The 24,669-nt window shown below is 43.8% G+C and overlaps 1 protein-coding gene across 2 annotated transcripts in view; it reads left to right on the top strand.

The window, feature by feature from the left end:
- The window catches only part of PRKCQ (protein kinase C theta), a 152,601-nt gene that overhangs the window by 66,059 nt on the left and 61,873 nt on the right, over window positions 1-24,669 (top strand). For both annotated transcript variants that reach the window (XM_027560159.1, XM_027560160.1), the window contains exons 4-11: window positions 3,782-3,842; window positions 12,298-12,460; window positions 13,842-13,873; window positions 13,970-14,055; window positions 15,172-15,301; window positions 18,619-18,728; window positions 19,774-19,891; window positions 21,775-21,935. In XM_027560159.1, coding sequence (XP_027415960.1) covers window positions 3,782-3,842; window positions 12,298-12,460; window positions 13,842-13,873; window positions 13,970-14,055; window positions 15,172-15,301; window positions 18,619-18,728; window positions 19,774-19,891; window positions 21,775-21,935 — 861 coding nt within the window. The remainder of the gene's footprint in view (window positions 1-3,781; window positions 3,843-12,297; window positions 12,461-13,841; window positions 13,874-13,969; window positions 14,056-15,171; window positions 15,302-18,618; window positions 18,729-19,773; window positions 19,892-21,774; window positions 21,936-24,669) is intronic.

Raw genomic sequence — 24,669 nt, 5'->3', positions numbered from 1 at the left:
TTCTTGTGTAAAGGAAATAAGGTCTCTTAGGGTGTGAAGAACTGTTATTGATCTCTAACTGTTAAAGTCAGCTTGGAAATACCACAAAATTTTCATAGCGTGGGAACCTACCTGTGATCTGTGTATCAAGATATCACGTGAATATCAAGATATCTAGATACCTACATGATACCTTGATACCATGATATCTTAGATAAGATGCTGGACAGATAGCTGAGAAGAGAGCAAAGATCCATTTAATATCTCAATCCCTGTAATTTTTTTTAGTCGTAATGTGTTTGCTTAGCTTGTTGTTGTTCAGTGCTCAGTCGTATTTGACTCTTTGTGATCCCATGGACTGCGGCAGGCCAGGCCCCTCTGTCCTCCACTATCTCCCAGAGTTTGCTCAAACTCATGTCCCTTGAGTCAGTGATGTTATCCAACCATCTTATCCTCTGCCGCCCCCTTCTCCTATTGCCTTCAATCTTTCCCAGCATCAGGGTCTTTCCCAGTGAGTCGGCTCTTCGCATCATGTGACCAAAGTATTGGAGCTTCAGCTTCAGTCCTTCCATGAATATTCAGGATTAGCTTACTTTGCTCTAAAAAGTACATTATACACAACTCATGTTACCACACAGATTTTTGAAAACTTCGATTCTAAACATTTGTTACCAAAATAGTTATGAAGTTAAAGGGAGAAGTAAACTATGAAAGTATAAAAAATTCTTATGAAAATTTCTGGGGTACAAAAATTAAAGAAACATATGAGTAAAAGCTGCTTTTGTAAGATCTGAAACCCAGAAAGTGTTTTCAAATGTCTGCATCCTTTATGCAAAGGAGGAGACTTACCTTTCAGCTTCATACTTCGTATAACTCAGATTCTTAAGAATTCCAGCCAAAAGATTTTCATATGCCAGGTTTCAAAATGGGACTAATATAAGCCTAAAACCTAGATTTTCATGTCAATTGTATTTTTTTTACCTTAAAAAAAGACAGCGAGAGAGAGAGGTACTTCTTAGGAAAGTATATCTATCTTTGCTTGCATCACTAAAGTAATCTTTAAAGATAACGATATGTCAAGATTTTTTTCTTAAAGTCCCCCGTGCTTAGATGTATTTAGATAATTTAGTTCAGGGTGTCTGTGAACTCATTCAGCCTGGTGAGAGATCACAGAAACAGAATTCCTCTTAGGTAGCTGGTTGTGCAAATAGGAAGTGGATAAATAAGTGGGTAATGTCGCAGGTATGTGACTTAGTGGTAGAGGTTTACACAGACCTGTTGGGGGAGAGGGTGAGGCTTCAGATACCGCTGAGTCATAGAGCATTTGACCAGGCTCAGAGAAATAAGAGAGAAACTAGAGAAAATCTTCCTCTGTTTTTCCCCCCATTCCCATTTATTTTCCACTTTCTGCCTCATTTTTTTTAAAGGGAAGAGTCACCAAATCTCTAATTTTTAAAGTAGCATACTATTGATTTCCTTTTCAATGAATAAAGGGATAACTATATTGTCAAGGCATCCTTGACAAACAAGTTGTTTTTCTATCTATACCTCTTAAAGTTGCATTTGCTTTCTTGCCAAGACATTTTTTTTTTTAAAGTTTATTCTTGTCATACTTTCCATGTTTTTTGCATATTGGGATTATTGAGACATAAGCCCTCGGATCCTTGGAAGGATAGGATATCCTTCCAACCTAGACAGCATATTAAAAAGCAGAGACATTACTTTGTCAACAAAGGTCAGTCTGGTCAAGGCTATGGTTTTTCCAGTGGTCACATATGGATGTGAGAAGTGGGCTATAAAGAAAGCTGAGCACTAAAGAATTGTTGCTTTTGAACTGTGGTGTTGGAGAAGACTTGAGAGTCCCTTGGACTGCAAGGAGATCCAATCAGTCCATCCTAAAGGAGATCAATCCTGGGTGTTCATTGGAAGGACTGATGTTGAAGCTGAAACTCCAATCCTTTGGCCACCTGGTGCGAAGAACTGACTCATTGGAAAAGACCCTGATGCTGGGAAAGATTGAGGGCAGGAGGAGAAGGGGACAACAGAGGATAAGATGGTTGGATGGCATCACCAACTTAATGGACATGGGTTTGGGTTAACTCTGGGAGTTGGTGATGGACAGAGAAGCCTGGCGTGCTGCGGTTCATGGAGTCTCAAAGAGTTGGACGCGACTGAGCAACTGAACTGAACTGAAGCCCTCGGGTCCACATTTAACTACTGGCAACCTTATATTTTCCGCCTTTGTTATGTTCAAGGTTATTTCCTAGTTCGCTTTTATTTATCATGTTTAAGGGTCAACAATTGCTTTGGACTTAGTGTCCCTTGCTTCTGTTGAAATCTGCTTTCTTAAAATTAGTTTCTCTATTGAAAAAAAAAAAAAAGATTTTCTCAGAGTTGCCTCTTACTCCACAGTCACCATCTAGTTTCCAAACATTGATATTTTCTTTCTGCTTTCCTAAGGTTTTCCCTGTTGGTGTGGTTATCCCCCACTCACTCATAAATGTGATGGAATCTGACTTTCCATGGATGCTGTTTTTCAGCAGCTCACTGATTTAATTTCCTCTATCACCACTAATTCCTGAATATTGATAACATTGCAGTCACCTGGTACCAGTTTTTCCCACTTCCTCTGGGAATGAGCCCCTATCCCCCTCTCTTCTAGTTTTATTTTTGCCTCCATTATTTATTATTCCATAAACCAGAGAATAATGGTATATGTCCTTGATGTCAAAGGCCCTTCTCTTTTCACTAATCTATTTAAGCCATTTAAGAGTCAGACACAACTTAGCAACTGAACAACAAGAACAAATTGAAGCTTTCATGGGAATGTGTAGTTAAGAAAGTGGTACAAGCTTGTCACATCATAAAATTCTAATAGTGGTGATGCTGTACCGTTGGCATTGCTATTATGTCAGTTTCTCCAATATCTTTTAAGGTCTGGTGGAAGGTACACGGTCACCATGACTTTGAATTATTTAACCATGATTCGTATTCAGTCCTGAGTTCAACCAGACCCTTCTTGCTACTTTTCAGTTATTCTAGTTACCCATAGATGTAATGATCAGCAATGGGCTTCAGTTCACCTTTTTTTTTTCTTTTTAGCGTGTGAACAATGCTGCGTTACAGTTTAGTTATATTATTAGTGGTCAGTCAGGTCTTCTCAGATTTGCCATGTGTCTCTTATGTCACATCACGTAATCTGAATCGTCCCTTAACAGGTCACTTTGTCTGGTTCCTTCTACATAATGATACTGAAATATATATATTCTTAATCCCTTCCTTGACCAATCTAATTAAAATTTCCCTTAGTAGACGGTCCGGCACTTTCCAAAGGAAGCAGGTTCTCCATGTGAAGGTAAAAGGCCAATCCCATTTAATACCCCTATTATCCTAGAGGCCCTGGTGGCTCAGCAGTAAAGAATCGCCTGCAACTCAGGAGATGCTGGGTCAGGAAGATGTCCTGGAGGAGGAAATGGCAACCCACTCCGGTATTCTTGCTTGGGAGATTCCATGACAGAGGAGCCTGGCAGGCAGCAGTCCATCAGGCCACAGAAAGTCGGACATGGCCTTAAGGAAGTTTTGATCTCCAAATCAAATTCATGAGCTGCTGAGGTGTTTTGATAAAAGAAAGGTTATATTTGTGGATGCTGTGCTATTTTGATGATAACATGAGTGAGCAAGATGAAAAGGAACAGAGCTGCGCTGGAAATCTCCTGCCTCACCCAGCTCATCAGTTGGGATGTCGTTCAGCTCAGCGCTTGCCTCTCACTCTGACCCGTGTTTCTTTTCTTCCTTCCACCAGCTAGAGCTGAAACCTCAAGGCCGAATGCTGATGAACGCAAGATACTTTCTGGAAATGAGTGGCAAGTGACATTTCTTATTCCTATTTGGGGATGAGGTGGGCATGTCTCTTCTCCTTGGCAACTTAGTTCACTTTTTTGAAAGCAAAGAAAATGGAATCGCAAGGAATTTCCTTAAAATTTCCAATGATGCTCGAGCATGAGTTGAATATACAGTCTGTGGGACCAGATACACACAGAAATATAACACATTTATAGCATTTACTTTTGAAGAAATTTTATTTTTGGCTGCACTGGGTCTTCATGGCTGTGCTCAGGCTTTCTCTTGTGGAGGTACGCAGGCTTCTCATTGAGGTGGCTCCCCTTGCCGCAGAGCTCCGGCTATAGGGCACACGGGCTCGGCAGCTGTGGCTCACAGGCTCTGGAGTGTGGGCTCAGTACTTGTGGTGCATGGGCTTAGTTCTCCTGCCTCATGTGCAATATTCCCAGACCAGGGATCAAACCTGTTTTCCCTGCCTTGGCAGGCAAATTCTTAGCCACTGGACCACCAAGGAAGTCCAGCCTTTGTTTTTCACGTGGTGTGAAGGCACATGCCCAGGGCTTTTCTAGTCTGTCTACATTTTCATTTTGGAGTTTACTATAAACACCAAAGGTTCTGCTAATGTGTTGCCCTGTGTGTTCACAGTGTGTATAAATGCTGTGATATGACACGTGGTCACACCATCAGGATACAAAGTGAATAAGAATAAGAATAAAAGAATAAGAAGCTGATAAATACTTTGCTTAGCCCTAGAAGAACAGAGTACTAATGCTGCAAGTTAGTCATCTCAAATGCTTTTAGGAACAAGCAAGGGAAAAAAATGTGTCACTGAAGACTTTCCCTTGCGTCTCACACACAGACACCGTTCCTAGAAGTTAATTTACGAGCCGTGTGCATGGAGTCTCGGACAGCCTGTCAGTTCTTCTTGTTGCATGTATATCCTGTTGTCAAAATGCTGTGTAAATGAATCAAATGCTACGACTCTTCAATCTTTTTTTTAAGTATAGTTGATTTACAATGTTATGCTAGCATCAGTGTGGAGCAAAGTGATTCAGATATGTCTGAATATATATATACGCACCCCCCACACACATATGTATATATACTTTCACAGCCTTTTCTCTTATAGGTTATTACAAAATATTGGGTCTAGTTCCCTGTGCTGTACTGTAGATCCTTGTTGAGTATCTATCTATGTGTATATGTTAAGCCCATTCCTGTTTTATGCCTCCATGCCCTTCTCCTTTGGTAACTATAAGTTTGTTTTCTATGTGAGTCTATTTCTGTAAATAAGTTCATTTGTTTCATTTTTTTAGTGTCCACATATAAGTGATATCGTATAATATCTGTCATCCTGTCTGACTTCACTTAGTATGATCGTCACTAGGCCCATCCATGTTGCTGCAGATGGCCTTATTTCGTTCATTTTTCTCTTTCACAGAGTACTTAGGAGGGGCTCAGTGATGTGTGTTGAACTGTTCAGTTGGGCTCACTCTGGCGTTTGGAAACGCCTTTTCTTTTCCTGTGGTTCTCACCCAGTGACTGTCTCAAGTATTCCCATGGCCCTTCTGAGTTGCTGAGGAAGCCTGCTAACGTGGTGGAGCTGGGAGAGACCGTGTCTTCCGCTGGGGTCTGTGCTTCAGGGCACAGCTGCTGCTCCCTGAGCCCTCTTCCCGCTCTCGGCCTCTGAGAGAGCCCCCCTTTCTTGGTGTCCTGGCTGGCGACCCTGGCAGCTCTGTAACACCAGCCGTGCTTCTTCTCTGGCATCTTCAGCTTTTCCTTCTCTCTTTGGTTTCCACCTCATTGCCAAGACATACGTAATTATGCAATCTTCTCCAACTTGAAATAGGTATTTTTTAAAATGCTTTTTACTGTGCTAAAAGTCACATAATATATACTATTTCAGCCATATTTAACGGTACAGGTCGACGACACCAAGTCTGTTCACATTGTTGAACAGCTCTCACTGTCACCCACCCTCCTGAGTTTCTCACCTTCCTAAATTGAAGCTCTGTCCCCATGAAACATGAACTCCCATCCCTGTCTCCCCACCCATCCACCTCATAGTCCCAGGCATCTACTAGTGTGCTTTATGACTCTATGAATTTGACTATTCTAAGTACCTTGTATGCTGCTGCTGCTGCTGCTAAGTCGCTTCAGTCGTATCCGACTCTGTGCGACCCCATAGACGGCAGCCCACCAGGCTCCCACGTCCCTGGGATTCTCCAGGCAAGAACACTGGAGTGGGTTGCCATTTCCTTCTCCAATGCATGAATAAGGGCAATCAAAAAGTATTTGTTTGCACCTAATGTATATTGGGCTCCAAAATCACTGCAGATGGTGACTGCAGCCGTGAAATTAAAAGACGCTTACTCCTTGGAAGGAAAGTTATGACCAACCTAGATAGCATATTCAAAAGCAGAGACATTACTTTGCCAACAAAGGTCCATCTAGCCAAGGCTATGGTTTTTCCAGTGGTCATGTATGGATGTGAGAGTTGGACTGTGAAGAAAGCTGAATGCCGAAGAATTGATGTTTTTGAACTGTGGTGTTAGAGAAGACTCTTGAGAGTCCCTTGGACTGCAAGGAGATCCAACCAATCCATTCTGAAGGAGATCAGCCTTGGGATTTCTTTGGAAGGAATGATGCTAAAGCTGAAACTCCAATACTTTGGCCATCTCATGCGAAGAGTTGACTCATTGGAAAAGACTCTGATGCTGGGAGAGATTGAGGGCAGGAGGAGAAGGGGATGACAGAGGATGAGATGGCTGGATGGCATCACCGACTCAATGGACGTGAGTCTGAGTGAACTCCAGGAGTTGGTGATGGACAGGGAGGCCTGGCGTGCCGTGATTCATGGGGTCCCAAAGAGTCGGACATGACTGAGTGACTGAACTGAACTGAACTGAATGTATATTGGAATGCACGTTAAATTTTATTTATTTTTAATTGAAGGATGATTGCTTTACAGTATTGGTTTCATTCAGCAAACATGAACACGAATCAACCATAGGTATATATATGTTCCCTCCCTCTTGAACCTCCCTCCCACCCCACCCTTCTAGGTCATTACAGAGCCCTGGTTTTAGTTCCCTGAGTCACACAGCGGAAGGTTAATTTAACATATGTCCTAGGGCTTCCCTGGTGGCTCAAATGGCAAAGAATCTGCTTGTGATGCAGGAGACCTGGGTTCGATCCCTGTGTCAGGAAGATCCCCTGGAGAACAGAATGTCAACCCACTTCAGTATTCTTGCCTGGAGAATTCCATGGACAGAGGAGCCTTGCAGGCTACAGTCCATGGAGTCACAAAGAGTCGGACACGACCAAGCAACTAACACTAACATATGTCCTACAAACAGATTACCTTCTTTTTTTCCCCTCTGTGCTATACAGTAGGTTCTCATTAGTTACCTGTTTTATACCTAGTACTGTATATATAGTTTGAGCATTCTTTGGCATTGCCTTTCTTTGGGATTGGAATGAAAATTGACCTTTTCCAGTCCCGTGGCCACTGCTGAGTTTTCCAAATTTGCTGGCATATTGAGTGCAGCACTTTCACAGCATCATCTTTTAGGATTTGAAATAGCTCAACTGGAATTCCATCACCTCCACTAGCTTTGTTCGTAGTGATGGTTCCTATGGCCCACTTGACTTCACATTCCAGGATGTCTGGCTCTAGGTGAGTGATCACACCATTGTGATTATCTGGGTTATGAAGACCTTTTTTGTACAGTTCTTCTGTGTATTCTTGCCACCTCTTCTTAATATCTTCTGCTTCTGTTAGGTCCATATCGTTTCTGTCCTTTATCGAGCCCATCTTTGCATGCAATGTTCCCTTGGTATCTCTAGTTTTCTTGAAGGGATCTCTCGTCTTTCCCATTCTATCATTTTCCTCTATTTCTTTGCATTGATCACTGAAGAAGGCTTTCTTATCTCTTCTTGCTATTCTTTGGAACTCTGCATTCACATACTTATATCTTTCCTTTTCTCCTTTGCTTTTCACTTCTCTTCTTTTCACAGCTATTTGTAAGGCCTCCTCAGACAGCCATTTTGCTTTTTTTGCATTTCTCTTCCATGGGATGGTCTTGATCCCTGTCTCTTGTCATGAATGTCATGAATCTCTATCCATAGTTCATCAAGCACTCTTGTCTATCAGATCTAGTCCCTTAAATCTATTTCTCACTTCCACTGTATAATATCACATGCTAGTAAAGCAATGCTCAAAATTCTTCAAGCCAGGTTTCAGCAGTACATGAACCATGAACTTCCAGATGTTCAAGCTGGTTTTAGAAAAGGCAAAGGAACCAGAGATCAAATTGCCAACATCCGCTGGATTGTGGAAAAAGCAAGAGAGTTCCAGAAAAACACCTATTTCTGCTTTATTGACTATGCCAAAGACTTTGACTGTGTGGATCACAATCAACTGTGGAAAATTCTGAAAGAGATGGGAATACCAGACCACCTGACCTGCCTCTTGAGAAACCTATATGCAGGTCAGGAAGCAACAGTCAAAACTGGACATAGAACAACAGACTGGTTCCAAATAGGAAAAGGAGTATGTCAAGGTTGTATATTGTCACCCTGCTTATTTAACTTATATGCAGAGTACATCATGAGAAACCCTGGGCTGGAAGAAGCACAAGCTGGAATCAAGATTGCCAGGAGAAATATCAGTAACCTCACATATGCAGATGATACCACCCTCATCACAGAAAGTGAAGAGGAACTAAAAAGCCTCTTGATGAAAGTGAAAGAGGAGAGGGAAAAAGTTGGCTTAAAGCTCAGCGTTCAGAAAACAAAGATCATGGCATCTGGTCCTATCACTTCATGGGAAATAGATGGGGAAACAGTGGAAACAGTGTCAGACTTTATTTTTTTGGGCTCCAAAATCACTGCAGATGGTGATTGCAGCCATGAAATTAAAAGGTGCTTACTCTTGGAAGGAAAGTTATGACCAACCTAGATAGCATATTGAAAAGCAGAGACATTACTTTGCCAACAAAGGTCCGTCTAGTCAAGGCTATGGTTTTTCCTGTGGTCATGTATGGATGTGAGATTTGGACTGTGAAGAAGGCTGAGCGCCGAAGAATTGATGCTTTTGAACTGTGGTGTTGGAGAAGACTCTTGAGAGTCCCTTGGACTGCAAGGAGGTCCAACCAGTCCATCCTAAGGGAGATCAGTCCTGGGTGTTCATTGGAAGGACTGATGCTTAAACTGAAACTCTGATACTTTGGCCACCTCATGCGAAGAGTTGACTCATTGGAAAAGACCCTGGTGCTGAGAGGGATTGAGGGCAGGAGGAGAAGGGGATGACAGAGGATGAGATGGCTGGATGGCATCACTGACTCAATGGACATGAATCTGAGTGAACTCCTGGAGTTTGTGAGAACAGGGAGGCCTGATGTGCTGCGATTCATGGGGTTGCAAAGAGTCGGACACGACTGAGCGACTGAACTGAACTGTGTATATATGTCAATCCCAATCTCTCAGTTTAAAGGTATTTTTTTAAACTTTTTTCCTCTACAAGGCTTTCTTTCCTTTCATTCCCTGACACATTTCTTGAGAAAGTAGTTTAATATATTACTCCTTTTTCCTTCACTACTCTATCAACCCTTAAACCCAAAGAATCTGGCTTATTTTTCAATCCATCTGCTAAATGGCTTTCTCCAAAAGAATGAATCCTCAAAACAAATGTTTGTTTCTAAGCTTCAATTCCCTTGACATCTCTCTATCGTCAGCACTGAGAAACCTTTTCTTTCTTGGATTGCTTGATGTAATATTATTCAAGTTTTCCTCTTCATTTTTCAGCTGCTTCTTCATGGCCTCTTTTGTAATTTCTTTTCCTCCCTCCTAAAAAATGGGAATTCTTATCTCCAAGTCTGTTCTTCTTGTGAGTGCCATCTCTTCCTGACTTACCCATTCAAAATTGGGGGTAACATCTCATAATTCTTTATACTATCCTGCATAACAATTCGCTTATAGCTTCCCAGGAAATGTGTGACTTAATTGACTACAAACAAGTGATTGGTTAAACTAAACAAATAGATTAGGCACCATTGCTATAAAATAAATAACCAACTATATAAAAATCAGTGAGCTTATTCAAGCCAGTGAACAAACGGAAGATCAAATTACTTCAGAAATAAACAGTAATCACAAGGAGAATTTTTAAAATTCTGAGCTTTTATACATTTACTTTCTTATAAGGATTGAAATGGTCAGAGGATAAAGAAATTATAGCAAGGAGCAAGGGAATGAATTCCTTACCTGTACTCTCTGACATACTTTTAAATGTACAGTTTTCTAATGCACAGACTATTTTATATTTATAAACATACAGTTGTATATAGTCTGGACTATTATAATAGCTTATTAGACTATTCAGTCAGTAAAGAATCTGCTTGGGTTCGATTCCTGGGTCAGGAAGATCTCCTGGAGAAGGAAATGGCAACCCACCCCAATATTCTTGCCTGGAGAATCCCATGAACAGAGGAGCCTGGTGGTCTGCAGTCCTTGGGGTCACAAGAATTGGACACAACTTAGCAACTAAACCACTACCATATAATTTTTACATGATTATATTTGTATATTTTTCACAGTAATATGGATAGGGTTCCCAGAATAATTCACCTCCCTCCCTGAGTTCAAAAGTAATTTTACGCTTTATTTCCTTTTATTTCATCAGCACCAAAATAGAAATGAGTCAGAGCTTCCCGACAAATGGCCTCCTGTGCCAGTCCCGAGTTGTAAATAGATCTCTACACTTAAACCAGAACCTATAGGAGAAGGCAGTTGCCTCGGTGACCCTAAGTCTAACCCCTAATTCACCAAGCCTAATTTATTTCCAGCCCAGTTCCTAAAAAAAAGACCTAAATCGCCTGTCCTTGAAGTATCAGGCAAAGTACTCAGCCCTGTAAGGAACTCTTTTTTAGGAATGCTTTATTATTATTTTCTTTGGAGTATAGTTGATTTACAATGCTGTGTTAGTTTCAGGTGTAGAGCAAAGTGACATTTTATCTGAGAGTTTGGGGTTTCCATAAAACAGACCCATGGACTCTTGGAGAAAAGACTTCAGCCTTGAAATGAGTGCTGGCACTAGGCTGGATCATGGAGGAGGGTCTCCACCTCCACGACCCTCCCCTGGCCCGTTGTCTCCCCAGTGTGCTTCCAGCCTGGCCATGAAAAGGCGTGGCAGGATCATTTGCCTCGAGCTTGTTGTCCAGCCACTGCCATGGCTTAGCCAGAAGGGAAACAATTGGGTTTAAATATTGTTAACGCTCTTCATTTGTGAAACAGGAGCCCCTTATTCTTGCCAAACCTCCATTTTTTTGTATTTTAAAAAATAAGTAGAATAAGTAATCCAAGAATCTACTTAAAATCGCAGTTGTAGGAACTAGAGTCATGAAATCGTTGTCCGTATTTTAGTGATGATGGCAGCTCTGTTCTGTCTACTTTACCGTGCCGCTCTCTCATGCGTGCTGGAGGGTCCATTGTACTGTTTAATCATAACTACCTTGCTATTGTGTATTTTGGTTGGGGGACCTGGGCTTCAGCCAGGGCTAATATTCTCACTGGTATTTCTCAGAATTCTTCCAGCCTTTTAGGAAGCTGTGGGTACTGTGGACAATTACTACCCAGAGTACCTTCACCAGCATCCAGAGCCCAGGGTAAACTGAACAAATGTAAATGTGATGATTTGATGTAGATGACTAGGTCCCATCCAGGATTATCTAGACATTTTTTAATTGCAGTCATCTGTTCATTTCTAGCCCTTTCCACATTGACATGTATAGTTTATGGAGCTGTATCTGATTCCCATGGGCTTCAGAAACTAAAACATAAACAACTTTCCAAAGCTCTTTTGCCTTCAGAAATCTGGCCAGCTCTTACCTGTCTACATTTTTTGTGTATAAACAACCAGATATAAAATTTCCTGAGACCTAATATATGTATGTGTGTATATATATATAGTTTCCAACTTACTGTCAGTACCACATTATTCTTTAGAATTACAGGCAAAGTATTTGCCACTTCCTGCCTTTTCTGGCTGACTTATCACTGACAGTGACGAGAAGAGGTCAATAAATACCTTAAACATTCCAACTTCTGGTTTTAAAAATTGAGAGAGGATATAGCTCAGTGACATGAAAGAGGATGGAACGATTGAGCCAAGAATCCAGGCTTGTTGTTCCAATCCTGTAACAGGACACCCTCTGATAATTCTGTTATGGGACTAAGGAAAAACACTTCATATTGTACCAAACTTTAGAAATACTGGGTTGGCCAGAATGTCCATAACATCTTTTGGAAAAAAATCCGAATAGGCTTTTAGCCCAACCAAGTACTTGGGGTGCTAATGGTCTTAAAGCTTGTCTGGTTCCTCATCCATCTCTGCCCCTTCCCCATTCCCCCACCCTGGTCGCCCCCAGCTGTGACAGCCATATCCAGAAGGTCACTCTCACTGCCCTCTTCCTGCAGATACAAAGGACATGAACGAATTCGAGACCGACAGCTTCTTCGCTCTGCATCACCGCCGAGGAGCCATCAAGCAGGCCAAAGTCCACCATGTCAAGTGCCATGAGTTCACAGCCACCTTCTTCCCACAGCCCACGTTTTGTTCCGTCTGCCATGAATTTGTCTGGTATGGTAACTCGCGTGTGATGCCAAGCTTCAGGTTATGCCTTGTGTCACATTTTTTGTTTGTTTGTTTATTTATTTGGCTGTGTTGGGTCTTAGTTATGGCACACAGGCTTCAGAGCACAGGCTTAGTTGTTCTGAGGCCTGTGGGATCTTAGACCCCTGAGCAAGGACTGAACGCCCGTCCCCTGCATTACATGGCAGATTCTTAAACACTGGACCACCAGGGAAGTCCCATGATGCATCTTTTTAATCCACCAGGCCTGGCATGTTCCACCTTGGGGGGAGTGTACGGGAATAGGTACTACCTGAGAGTTTCCAGTGGCCTCCCCTGGATTGAGAAGGCTCAAACGGTGTGATTCTAGAGAATATTTTCATAATAGAGCTCCTATAGCGCGAGGAATCCAGCTCCCTTAAGAAAGATTTCAAGGAAACTTTGGTTTCCAATTAAATGGGAAGTTTCTGGGGGTGAGTGGGGAGGGACAGAAGAGGGAGAGATCTTTATTGTAAGCACAGTTTTATAGTCAAACTGCCACCAGCTCAACAACCCAACTGTGCTGCTAACTAAATGTCTGCAGAAGGCAACACTTGCCCATTGGAGCTGATGGGTTTCTATGTTTACAAGGCTCTTGGGTGTCTTAACAGCCCTCAAACAGAGATTGGTTCAAGCCTCAGTAACCACAGCAGCGAAGGCTATGGTAGACTGGAGACTCAAAATGACTCCTATCTCTTGTTTCAGCCTCCCCCACTCTTTTGGGGTCTTCTATCCCATGGGTTCTTGCAGGATTTGTTAATGCACAACCTCTGGCTTAACCAGGGTATCCAAAGGTCAGGTAGACTTTTGGTGGATTTCCATCAACTGTCTTCATCTAATGACTTGAACTCCTTCCCTTCTAATAGTGAATGTTAACAGAATCAGTCTTAAGGTTGAGAATTTATTAGCTGCAACTGTTCTCAGATACTCAGAAAGAGGAAATAAAGTGTTATATGGATATCTTTGCTTATCTGTACTGAACTTAGTAAGACAGTGAAAATTTTTAAGTGTAGACATGGAAATTTGCTACTAGGATTCTGTGATCCATTTTTGGTTGGGCATTTTTTTGTCTGCATGTTTGTTTGGGAAATATGCTAATGAAAGGGAACAACTTTCCCTAAATGAGGAACAACTCCTCATTTATTGAATGTTCAGACTTTTCACAAAGCAGGTCCAAATAAGAGCGCACATTAACACTCTTGGCTAATAACAGACGAGGGCTGCTGATCAGAAAATGCTATGTGACAGTAGGAAGCTATGAGAGCTTGTTCATCTTTTAAATGATTTTGTTCTTGGTACTACAGTTGACTCTAAAGTCCATATACATATTCAAACATGTGCTTTATTGCAGGGGTCTGAACAAACAAGGCTACCAGTGTCAACGTAAGTAAGAAGGATTTCTGTTGTACTAGCATCATTTCTTTTGTTTAGTTGTCCCTTAACTTCTGAAAATCTCAAGCTGTAGTTATTTCTTTTCAGAATGTAATGCAGCAATTCACAAGAAGTGTATCGATAAAGTAATAGCAAAGTGCACAGGATCAGCTATCAACAGCCGAGAAACTATGGTACGGACCTAGATTCGCCTTTGTCTGAAATATGATGATTTCATCCTGACATTGCCTTTAACAGCCCACTAATTCTTTTTTAAAGGACTTTTTAAAAAATTCTTTTCTTTTTGGTTGCAGTGGGTCTTTGTCACTGCATGTGGGCTTTCTCTCGTTTCAAAGAGCAGGGGCTACTCTCTAGCTGCAGTGCTTGGGGCTTCTCATTGTGGTGGCTTTTCTTATTGCAGAGCATGATCTCTAGGCTTGCAGGCTTCAGTCGTTGGGGTGCATGGGCTTTGTTGCTCCACAGTGTGTGGAACCTTCCCTGCAGTGGCAGGTAGATTTTTATCCACTGTACCACCAGGGAAGTCCAGCAACTCCCTAATTCTTGCTCATAATGCACAATTCTTAAGTTTTTCCAGGCGTGTCGATATCCCTAAAACACTTTCCTCTTCAGTAATGATTGTTACTGAGACCCGAAACTAGTGTCTCGCCCTCTCCGTGTTTAATGTCCCCATAGATCAAATCAGAATCCTGAACAGAGGCTGCTTCAAATGAGATATTTTGAGGATTGTATGAGATATTACACGTATACAAGACAACACAGGTGACATTTGTCACAGCACCTGGCGGGACTGTTTTCTATGCCTTGTCTCTTCTGTTCATATATAACAAGTGTGAGAAGTCTTCCCACTGCTCACACTAATAAACCGATGCCTCTAGAGGAGGCATTATATAATATCTTCCCAAGGTGAAAGCACTCGTTCTAGGTTGAAAGAGAAAAGGAAATATTTATATTAAATTAGGAAGGGAAGTCCGTTGACATAACTCCCATTTAAACGAATAACTCTGGTCTCCTTCCTGAAATATTAACCCATCTGCCCAGAGGCGGCAGACTTCAGCTCTCTCCAGGTTACCTGAAACGAGTATCTCATGCCCTTGACCCAGAACAGCTAATGGCTTCCTGTCTTCATTGGACATGACTATAAGGCTTGACAAGTAAAACTCATGACTTCCAATACACATCATTGCAATGTTTTTATTATTCTGTTCATTCTGCGAAAGTCTCTGCTAGAGAAATGGAAAGTGGGGAACCCAGGGACACACGAACCATCACACTCTCTTGTTCCCTTTCAGTTCCACAAGGAGAGGTTCAAAATCGACATGCCGCACAGATTTAAGGTCTACAATTACAAGAGCCCAACCTTCTGTGAGCACTGTGGGACCCTGCTGTGGGGCCTGGCCAGGCAAGGACTCAAGTGCGACGGTGAGTCCCACGCGAAAGGTGCTTGGCGTCCCCACCAACTGAACATCCAGGGGGGTGGATTTGCAGCTTTGATGAGAGGACGAGGGAGGGAGGGAAGATGGAGATGACTGGCTTGTTCAGCCAGCCCGGAAGAGCCCCGTGGTCCTGAATGAGAAATTCCCGGATAACAAGCCGCTGCTGTTCTTTCCCTCCACCTGCCACCAGCCCATGTCTTATTTCCCAGAGAAGTGCACAGTCATTCAGGTCCCGTGTCCAGGCCCCTGGCCTGATGCCTTCTGAGGCACCCAGTCCTGGGAAGCAAGGAGGTGGCACGCTCCTCTGACTGGTCCCCTGCCCTGGCCTGTCCCTTCCTGACTGGCAGCTCCAGCCATGCCCCTCCCACTCTCCCTGGAACCAGCAAGGACCAGTCTGTCTGTGGCCCCATCGAGGAATGAGCCTGGTACATCTGCTGGGCTGCTGAAAAGTCCTGTACGGGAAAATTCCCTGGCTTACTGAAGCTGGCGCACCTGTCCCCAAAGCGTGCTGTGAACTCCAGCTGCACAGTTTAAGTGTTGGACGTGTCGGTCACTGAGTCATGTCCAGCTCTTTGCGACCCCATGGACTGTAGCCTACCAGGCTCCTCTGTGCGTGGAATTCTCCAAGGCAAGAAGAGTGGAGTGGGTTGCCATTCCCTTCTCCAGGGGATCTTCCTGACCCAGGAGCTGAAGCCAGGTCTCCTGCATTGCAGGCAGGTTGTTTGCCATCTCAGCCACTGGGGGAGCCTGCACAGGGAGCAGCCCAGCTCTGACAGGATGGCTCCTCCAGGTGACCTGACCACAGAGCCCAAGCTCACGCCCCTTTACCCATCCAGCTATTCAGTCTAACCAGAGAAAAAGCCAGACAGCCTTCTTGCTCTAAAAGCCCAGGTTGCTAAGGCAATAACCTTTAGAAAGTGAGATGCCATTTCACCAGGATTAGGAGGTAGGGAGGAAAAATTCCAACAAAAACTATCAGAGCCCTTCTGCCTTTGGAGTGGGGCTGAGAGGGGACAGAGCCTAGATAATGTGTTCAAAGCAAAGGTGCCCCACTCAGCAGGGAGCATTTTATTCTCAATTAAAAGATTTTTTATTGGAGTATAGTTGACGTACACTTTTGTTAATTACTTCTATACAGCAAAATGATTCAATTATATATATACACACACACACACACTATATAATGTGCATACATTTATATGCATTTTTTAACACACTTTTTTCCATTATGGTTTATCCTAAGATATTGATTAAACATGCGTGTTTGCTAAGTCACCTTAGTCATGTCTGACTCTGCAACCCCATAGACGGGCGCGTGCCAGGCTCCTTTGTCCATGGGAATCTCTAGGCAAGAATACTACAGTGGGTTCCTCTGCCCTCCTCCAGGAGATCTTCCCAACCCAGGGATACCCGTGTCTCTTAAATCTCCTGCGTTGGCAAGCAGGTTCTTTACCACTAGTGCCGCCTGGGAAGCCCACTGATTAAACATAGAAACCACTTTATTTTTTGTGGGTGACCCCATTTTAACTTATGCCACTGCCTAATGTGTGTTGGGTCTTTTAAGTGATAAAGGGGGCTGACCTAGCAGGAGGATCGCCCTTAGATGCCTCCTTATCCACATCCCAGGTGTATCTGCAGGTCTGGTGGAGCCTGGAGTAACATCTTAAGGAAGGCAGGTGATGTTAGGTTTTTTAACTCGTTGCTGAAGGCAAACCCACAGGTAGTCAAAATTCATCTGAACCAGAGAAACCTCTGCTGCCCAGGGGACCACCACACACTTTCCTGTCTACGCCTGCTCAACGATCCGTGGGTGGGTGGCCTGGCATTGTGTAGAGTGTCTTTAGGAGTTCACAGGCAACAGGTAACTGGAGGATTTCTGAGTGGACAAACAGGACAGGAATAATCAAATCCACACCTGATGGCACCTCGAGTCTGATGGTCTTGGACATCAGGGTTTTCTTCCCTGGAGCCCATCACCCCACCTGCAGAGGCCACGCTCGTCCCAGCAGTGGCTGCTGCCTCTGAGCTCAGAACTCCCGCTAGGATTCCTTAGCATTATTCCATGGCTTCCACGCCCTGCTCTGTCCCCTCATTTCCCAACATTCTTTCTTCTCTGTTCCGTTCTCTTCTTTCATTTCCTGTCCTCTGGCCTCCCTTACTTTCCCTCCCTCTCTTCTCCCTTCCTCTCTCCCACTCCTTCCTCCCCCTCGCCCCGAGTCATTCTCTGTTCTTGCTGGAACCCCGTGAGGCGGGGTGCTGTCTCCTCCTTCCTCATGCCCCTGTCTGCATCTCCACCTCCCACTCCCTCCCCTGGGTCTCCCCCCGTCTCTGCCTCCCTCTCTCTTCTTCTTGCTCTCCTGTAAGCCTCCTGCCTAAGTACGGTCCCCTCTTATCCTGATCCTGTCTCCTTTCTCTGGCTGCTGAAATTTGCATGAAATTAGTCATCAGAGGAACTGTTTGCACTCACGGAGGTTCAGTTATCACCTACTAGGTTCGTAACAGGCTTCTGACATTTTGATCCTGGTGGGCAGGGAGCCTTTCTGCACGGCACATCAGAGAGGAGCTTAGATCTGGTACACTTTTAAACAGTAAGATGCTCAATCCCTGCTAACTGCCTCCCTCTCTCTGCCTTGCAGTCATGGGTAGGAAATGGGAGCTGGGGCTGCCCAACATAAAACCTATATCTGGGAGCCCAGGAAGAGTCAAGTAAATCAGACAGGGTTCAGAAGAGAGAGGCCATTATAAGTAGCATCTTTACTGTATTAAAGATTTCACTTCTGATGGGTTTTTTACAACTATCTATGGTTTATACTTACTTACATAGAAAATGCTATTTTGTTTTATTGTGAATGGTTTGTTTACCTAGTGAAAACTAAAGGTAAAGACAGCTAAAGTATCATCTGAATATTTCAATAACATTTTGAAAGATGAAAGAAAAGTTGTCTTTGGTGAGCACCTTTTGGAGGCCAGTCACTGTGCTCGGTTTGTGCACACAAATGGACGGCAGCCTTCCTTGCCATCAACAAGGCTCTGGCTCTGCCTCGAGCAGGAGTCGTGTCCCAGCATCATGACAAAAGGCACCTGCTGTGTGCATGAGTATCTCAGTGAAGCGGAGGTGGATGCTTGGTGGCATCATAAGAGCACCGCCCTAATATCTGTCTTCAGCGTCTCCCTCTGCGGGGAAGATGGTGCTGGGGGGTTGACAGTTGTCTGTTGGACATACCTGCACCCAAAACAGATCGTGTTCAGAGTGTCTAGAAGTTGGTTCTGTCACCCTTGCTCATGGCATTGCTTCTCTTTCAGCATGTGGCATGAATGTGCATCACAGATGCCAGACAAAGGTGGCCAACCTTTGTGGTATAAACCAGAAGCTGATGGCTGAAGCACTGGCAATGATCGAGAGCACTCAGCAGGTAGGATTGGCTTTTAGGGGACAAGTTCCCGCAGTTCCAACTCAACAAGGACTATTTCAGTCCCTTCACTCTTGGACTTGTAGCAACTGTATGGGGCAACCTGGAATCTGTTTCCAAGCACTTGCCTTGACCCTGGCTTTGATCTGCATGTCCACATCCCCACTTTGAGATGTTTATTTAATGCATTTCGCTTGTGTGGATCTTTGTAAGAGCTTAAATTCTTCATGGAATGAGCAGGGGCACAATTAAAATTATTGAGGATTCATTGCTAGCTTTATACCTTTATTATAGCTTTATTATATTAATAAATATTAATAAATAAATAATAAATATATTAAAATATTAATAATTATATATTATATTCATTGCTAGCTTTATTATAAAATGACTGTGTAATAGCTGGTGGGAAAAACATTTGCTGAAATCATCTCCAAAATGCCCCCAAAACACTGAATCCGAGGCAGCTTTGCCTTTCCACTCAGTAGCATGCTGAATCCTCACATTTGTGAACCCTCTTTGAGACCTGGCTTTGGGACTTCCCTTGTGGTCCAGTGGTTAAGACTTCACCTTCCAATGCAGGAAGTGTGAGTTTGATCCCTGGTCAGGGAGCTAGGATCCCACACGCCTCGCACCAAAGAACCAAAACATAAAACAGAAGTAGTATTGTAACAACTTTAAGAAAGACTTTAAAATGGTCTGCTCTAATAAAAAAAAAATCTTAAAGACTTGGCTTTGCCTACTTGAGCTTTTTTTCCATCCATTGGTCTTTGATTCCTATTTGTGACTGAGTGCTGTGGGGAGTGTGGGAAAAACCAGTGAGCCCCCAGAAAATATGAAGGGAGTAAGCATGCTTTGCTGGTGCGTAAAATATAATAGATGTTCACAGGGTGTGGGATCCTAAGAGAGTGCCGAGGAGGAGGAGAGGTTTGGTTATCCTACATACTCAGGGATCTGAAATGGCTTCGTGACCATGGACAGCAGCATGCATGGTCCCGTCCATGGTGGGTGGGTAGGTGGGTGGTCTGACTCTTTGTTTGTAACCCAGGCTCGCTGCTTAAGAGATTCTGAGCACATCTTCAGAGAAGGTCCAGTTGAAATTGGTCTCCCATGCTCCATAAAAGGTGAAGCAAAGCCGCCGTACGTACCAGGACCAGGGAAAAAAGGTAGCTATCCCTATTCACCATGGAATTGTCATCAGTAATTAATCCTGATTAACCTTAACCTGAGTCGAGGACTTCCCTGGTGGCTCAGAAGGTAAAGAATCTGCCTGCAATGCAGAAGACCCGGGTTTGATCCCTGTGTCGGGAAGGTTCCCCTGGAGAAGGGAATGGCTACCCACTCCAAGTATTCTTGCCTGGAGAAGCCCATGGACAGAGGAGCCTGGCGGGCTACAGTCCATGGGGTCACAAAGAGTCGGACACAACTGAGCAACTAACACTTTCACTAAGACTTTCGGGGCTAAAGTCTCCCTTTACCTGGCCTGATAAATGATTCTTTTCTAGTTAGAAATTACTGACCTAGCCACCCACAAAAAGACTTCTACTTCTAGAAGTAAAACCAAAATACAGCCCACTAGAAAAGCTTTGTAAGCGGATAGGGGTTGTGGGAAGTTGGGGTGGGGGTAGAAGATGGGGCAAACTTTTCCTTAGAATTTTAGAATGTTATTCTCTGCCATGGTCTGACTGTTTTACAAAACTGAATCCTCCATAGAGCACTAAGGTAGAAATACCACAGACCATCTTATTCTGTACTTTGAGTCTTTACTGGAAAGTTTAAGATTAGAATGGGGAAGAATAGCCAACATCCTTAACATTTATGACATTATGGAAGTTCATCCAGCCTCCTGTTGGAAGGTGCTTTTTGAGCGGTTGTGACTGTGTGATTCTTTTTCAATTCTTATTTTTTTAACACCAAAACCATTCTGTATTGAGGTATAGCCAATTAATTAATGTTGTGTGTAGTTTCAGGTAAACAGCAGAGGGACTCAGCTATATGTATACATGTGATTCTGAGTAGTTTCAACATATATTATAAAATACTTATTTTCCTTGGACTCAGAATATGAAAGACAAACCTGGAGTGGTAAAGACTCTTCCTGCCAGTGCAGGAGACACAAGACATGCAGCTTCAGTCCCTGGATGGGAAAGATCCCCTGGAATAGGACATGGTAATCTGCTCCAGTATTCTTGCTTGGAAAATTCCATGGACAGAGAGGCCTGGCAGGCTACAATCCATGGAGTCTCAAAGAGTTGGACATGACTGAGCACACACATAATTCCAACCACAAAAATGATAGGATAATTATGTGCTATGAGATGCCATCAAGTGATATCACAGTAGATAAATGTGTCAATCAACATGTTATGCATGTTAACTTAACACAATGTGATATGTCAAGTGTATTTCAATTTTAAGAAAAGAAATTTTATAAGAGGGTGAGAGGAAGGTTCCAGAAAAGTTGGTCTACAACTTCTCTGGCATGGGGTGAAGAATAAATTGTCTGTAAATTTTTTTAAAGACGTGTTTGGATTAGATTTGGGAAAGGTCTCTGGGTAAACCATGTCTCAGAGACAATCAAAATAGGCAGCATCTTGACCTGAAGACTGTGGCGAATGCTTCCATTCGCGTCTTCAATGATCTGCTATCCAGCTCTTCTTCCCTACATGGTAGGTCACAGAAATTGATGCCATTACGCCTGCAAGCCATGCGGAGTCATCTTCCCTCTAGTTCGGCTAAAATCCCTATGTGTCTGTGATCCGGCATTATCTAAAGTGCTTGTTCCTGCTGCAGAGATGGTCTTTTGCTGGTTGGAATGTTTCTTAACCTGACATTTTCCCCAGTCTGTCCCATAAAGAGACACGGTCCACCCCCCAGATGCCTGGCTTCCAGGCAGGAGGTGCTCCTTTTGCCCTGCAGGAACCCCTTTCTGAACTGTTGCAGATGAAACTTTAGAACAGGATATGAAAAAGAAAGCAGGTCTCAGAATAGCTAGGATGACCCTCCGCTGTTCCTTATTTCCTTTTAACCACTGGCCTATCATTTTCAGAGCCTCAGGGGATCTCCTGGGAGTCTCCCTTGGAAGAGATGGAGAAAGTATGCCATCGTCCAGAACCTGAGCCGAACAAAGAAAGAGGTTCTCTACGTATGAAACTAAAAATCGAGGATTTCACCTTGCACAAAATGCTGGGGAAAGGAAGTTTTGGCAAGGTATGATACTGTATGTAGGATTCTGTGGGCCAGATGAGAGAAACTGAGAAGCAAAGCTCTGGCCAGCGGAACTGAGCTGGTGGGACCAAAACCAGGCATGGTGTGCAGAGAGAGGCTTCCTGGGTGGGAGCTGTGATGTGATGTGATGTATGTTAGAGACCAGAGAGATGTCTGAATCAAAAGGGATCCAGGAGCTTCCCTGGTGGCTCAGGCGGTAAAGAATCTGCCTGCAAAGCAAGAGACCTGGGTTCTGTCCCTGGGTTGGGAAGATCCCCTGGAGGAGGGCGTGGCAACCCGCTCCAGTGTTCTTGCCTGGAGAATCCCCATGGACAGAGGAGCCTGGCGGGCTACAGTCCATGGGGTTGCACAGAGTCGGACACAGCTGAACGACTAAGCACAGGGAGGTCTTGGGAGCAGCAGCCTCTACTCCCTGGGGAAAAACAGTTCCAGCTATCTCACTTTGAAGGTGTTCATCCCACCAGCTTATGAGTGTGGTATCTTTGGATGCCAACGAAGCAGGAAGGTGCTCCGGCCAGTTCCTGTCTCATAGATATTTTTGTTTCATTGGTGGTTTTGTTGTTGTTTTGCTCCTTTTTTCAACCCAGAGTCTGGTTTTACTTTCCTTATGATTTTTTTCTCAGTGTTGTCTTAGCTTAGGGCTACTGTAATAAAATACCACAGAGGGGGGCAGCTTCAACAGCAGAAATGTATCTCTCCCAGTTCTGGAGGCTGGACATCCAGGATCAAGGTATGGACAGGGCTGTTCCTCCTGAGGCCTCCCTCTCTCCCAGGTGTAGACGCGGTCTTCTCCCTGTGTCATCACATGGCCATTCCTCTGTGTCCCAATTCCCTCCTCTTATGAGGATGCCAATTCTATGGCATCAGGGCCCATCCTAATGACCTCATTTGAACACAATCATCTCTCGAAAGACCCTGTCTCCAAATAAGGTCACACTCTCAGGTGCTAGGGTTTTAGGACTTCAGCATATGAATTATTAAGGTTCCTCTGGTGGCTCAGATGGTAATGAATCTACCTGCAATGCAAGAGACCTGGGTTTGATCACTGGGTCAGAAAGATTCCAGAGGAGCCTGTCCATGGAATTATTTGGAAGGGACACAGTGCAGCCCAGAATTACAGCCATAACTTGAGTATCTTAGGAAAAGTTTCACGGAGGAGTCCCTCCTCTCAATTATTCCCACCGCTCACTCAACGTATGGGCTGTCTGTCATGGAGGGTGAGGAGGAGGAGGAAAACATAGTCTAAGAAATTATAATCAACTCTCAGTGACAAGAAGATTGTCAAGTCAGTGATTGTAAAGAGGGATGTCGTGGAATACAGGCTTTTAGGTTATCTTGGCTATTAAGGATATCTCATGTATTAATGAAATCCTCAGTTGTTTTTTTATTTATATTGGATGTCACTTCTGGGAGAATTTTAGCCAGAGACTACTGTTCCATGAACTTGTGCAACCAAGGCCAGCATTATACTCAGCACCTGCTCACCAGACTTGGGCTGTAAAACTTACCCAGTTTAATAATAAACAAGCTGAAATGCAACTAGGTCTTGCTATGGCTGAATGACTTTGTGCTGCTAGTAGAGGTTGGGTTTAATACCAAGGAATTGCCTTTGGCAAAACCCACTCGGCCCTGCCAACTGTAGCCAGTAGCTATTAATTGTTCCCACAATAGCACGAACCATCGCAGGCTCTCTTGGTGGTATTCTGAGTGCAGTAGGCAGTTTTACAGCCAGTCTTCATTAAAATGTAGCATCAACTAATGTGCCATGATAGCCTGTTACCAAAAATTGAAAGGACATTATAGAGATGGAGATTGCCTTTTCGATTTCCTAGTTTAAGTTTGGTTTGGGAAATGTTTTATTGAAAGAAGCAGTTACCAAAAGAGGATTTCTAATTGTTATAGAAATGTTTTTCTTTGTTCTCTGGATAGATTTCTACTTTTCAACATGGTTAACACAGCTTTAAGTTAAACCTACCTGCCTTAGTAAATAACCCAATGTACAGCTGAGAGCTTCAGTAGCCTCGGCTCTGTGACTAAGCTCCTCCCCATCAGAATCCCAGATCCCTGCACCCCGAGGGGACCCCACTGTGGGAACCCAGTGAAGGGGGGAGCCCCAAAGCAGAATATATTTCCTCTTCTTGAACTCCAAAACTTGTTCTTATTTTTCTCTCTTTTCACTCTCTATAGATATGGTTCCTCATCAAAATGGTAGCCTGTCTATTTTGGTTCTCCATCGATTTTAGGCCCAGGAGAATAAATGGCTTGTTTTCTGGGGTTATGCTCGTTATTTCCCTGATGGCTCAGATGGTAAAGATTCTGTCTGCTATGCAGGAGACATGGGTTCGATCCCTGGATTGGGAAGATCGCCTGGGGAAGGGAATGGCTACCGAGTCTGGTATTCTCACCTGGAGAATTCCATGGACAGAGGAGCCTGGCGGGCTACAGTCCGTGGGGTCGCAAAGAGTTGGACGCAACTGAAGGCAATGGCACCCCACTCCAGAACTTTTGCCTGGAAAATCCCATGGACAGAGAAGCCTGATAGGCTGCAGTCCATGGGGTCGCTAGAGTCAGACATGACTGAGTGATTTCACTTTCACTTTTCACTTTCATGCATTGGAGAAGGAAATGGCAACCCACTCCAGTGTTCTTACCTGGAGAATCCCAGGGACGGGGAGGCCTGGTGGGCTGCCGTCTCAGAGGTCACACAGAGTTGGAC

This window comes from Bos indicus x Bos taurus, chromosome 13 (assembly GCF_003369695.1).
Source record: "Bos indicus x Bos taurus breed Angus x Brahman F1 hybrid chromosome 13, Bos_hybrid_MaternalHap_v2.0, whole genome shotgun sequence".
Lineage (NCBI taxonomy): Eukaryota > Metazoa > Chordata > Mammalia > Artiodactyla > Bovidae > Bos > Bos indicus x Bos taurus.
The sequence above is the reverse complement of the archived record's forward strand: the minus strand, read 5'-3'. Positions and strand labels throughout refer to the sequence as shown.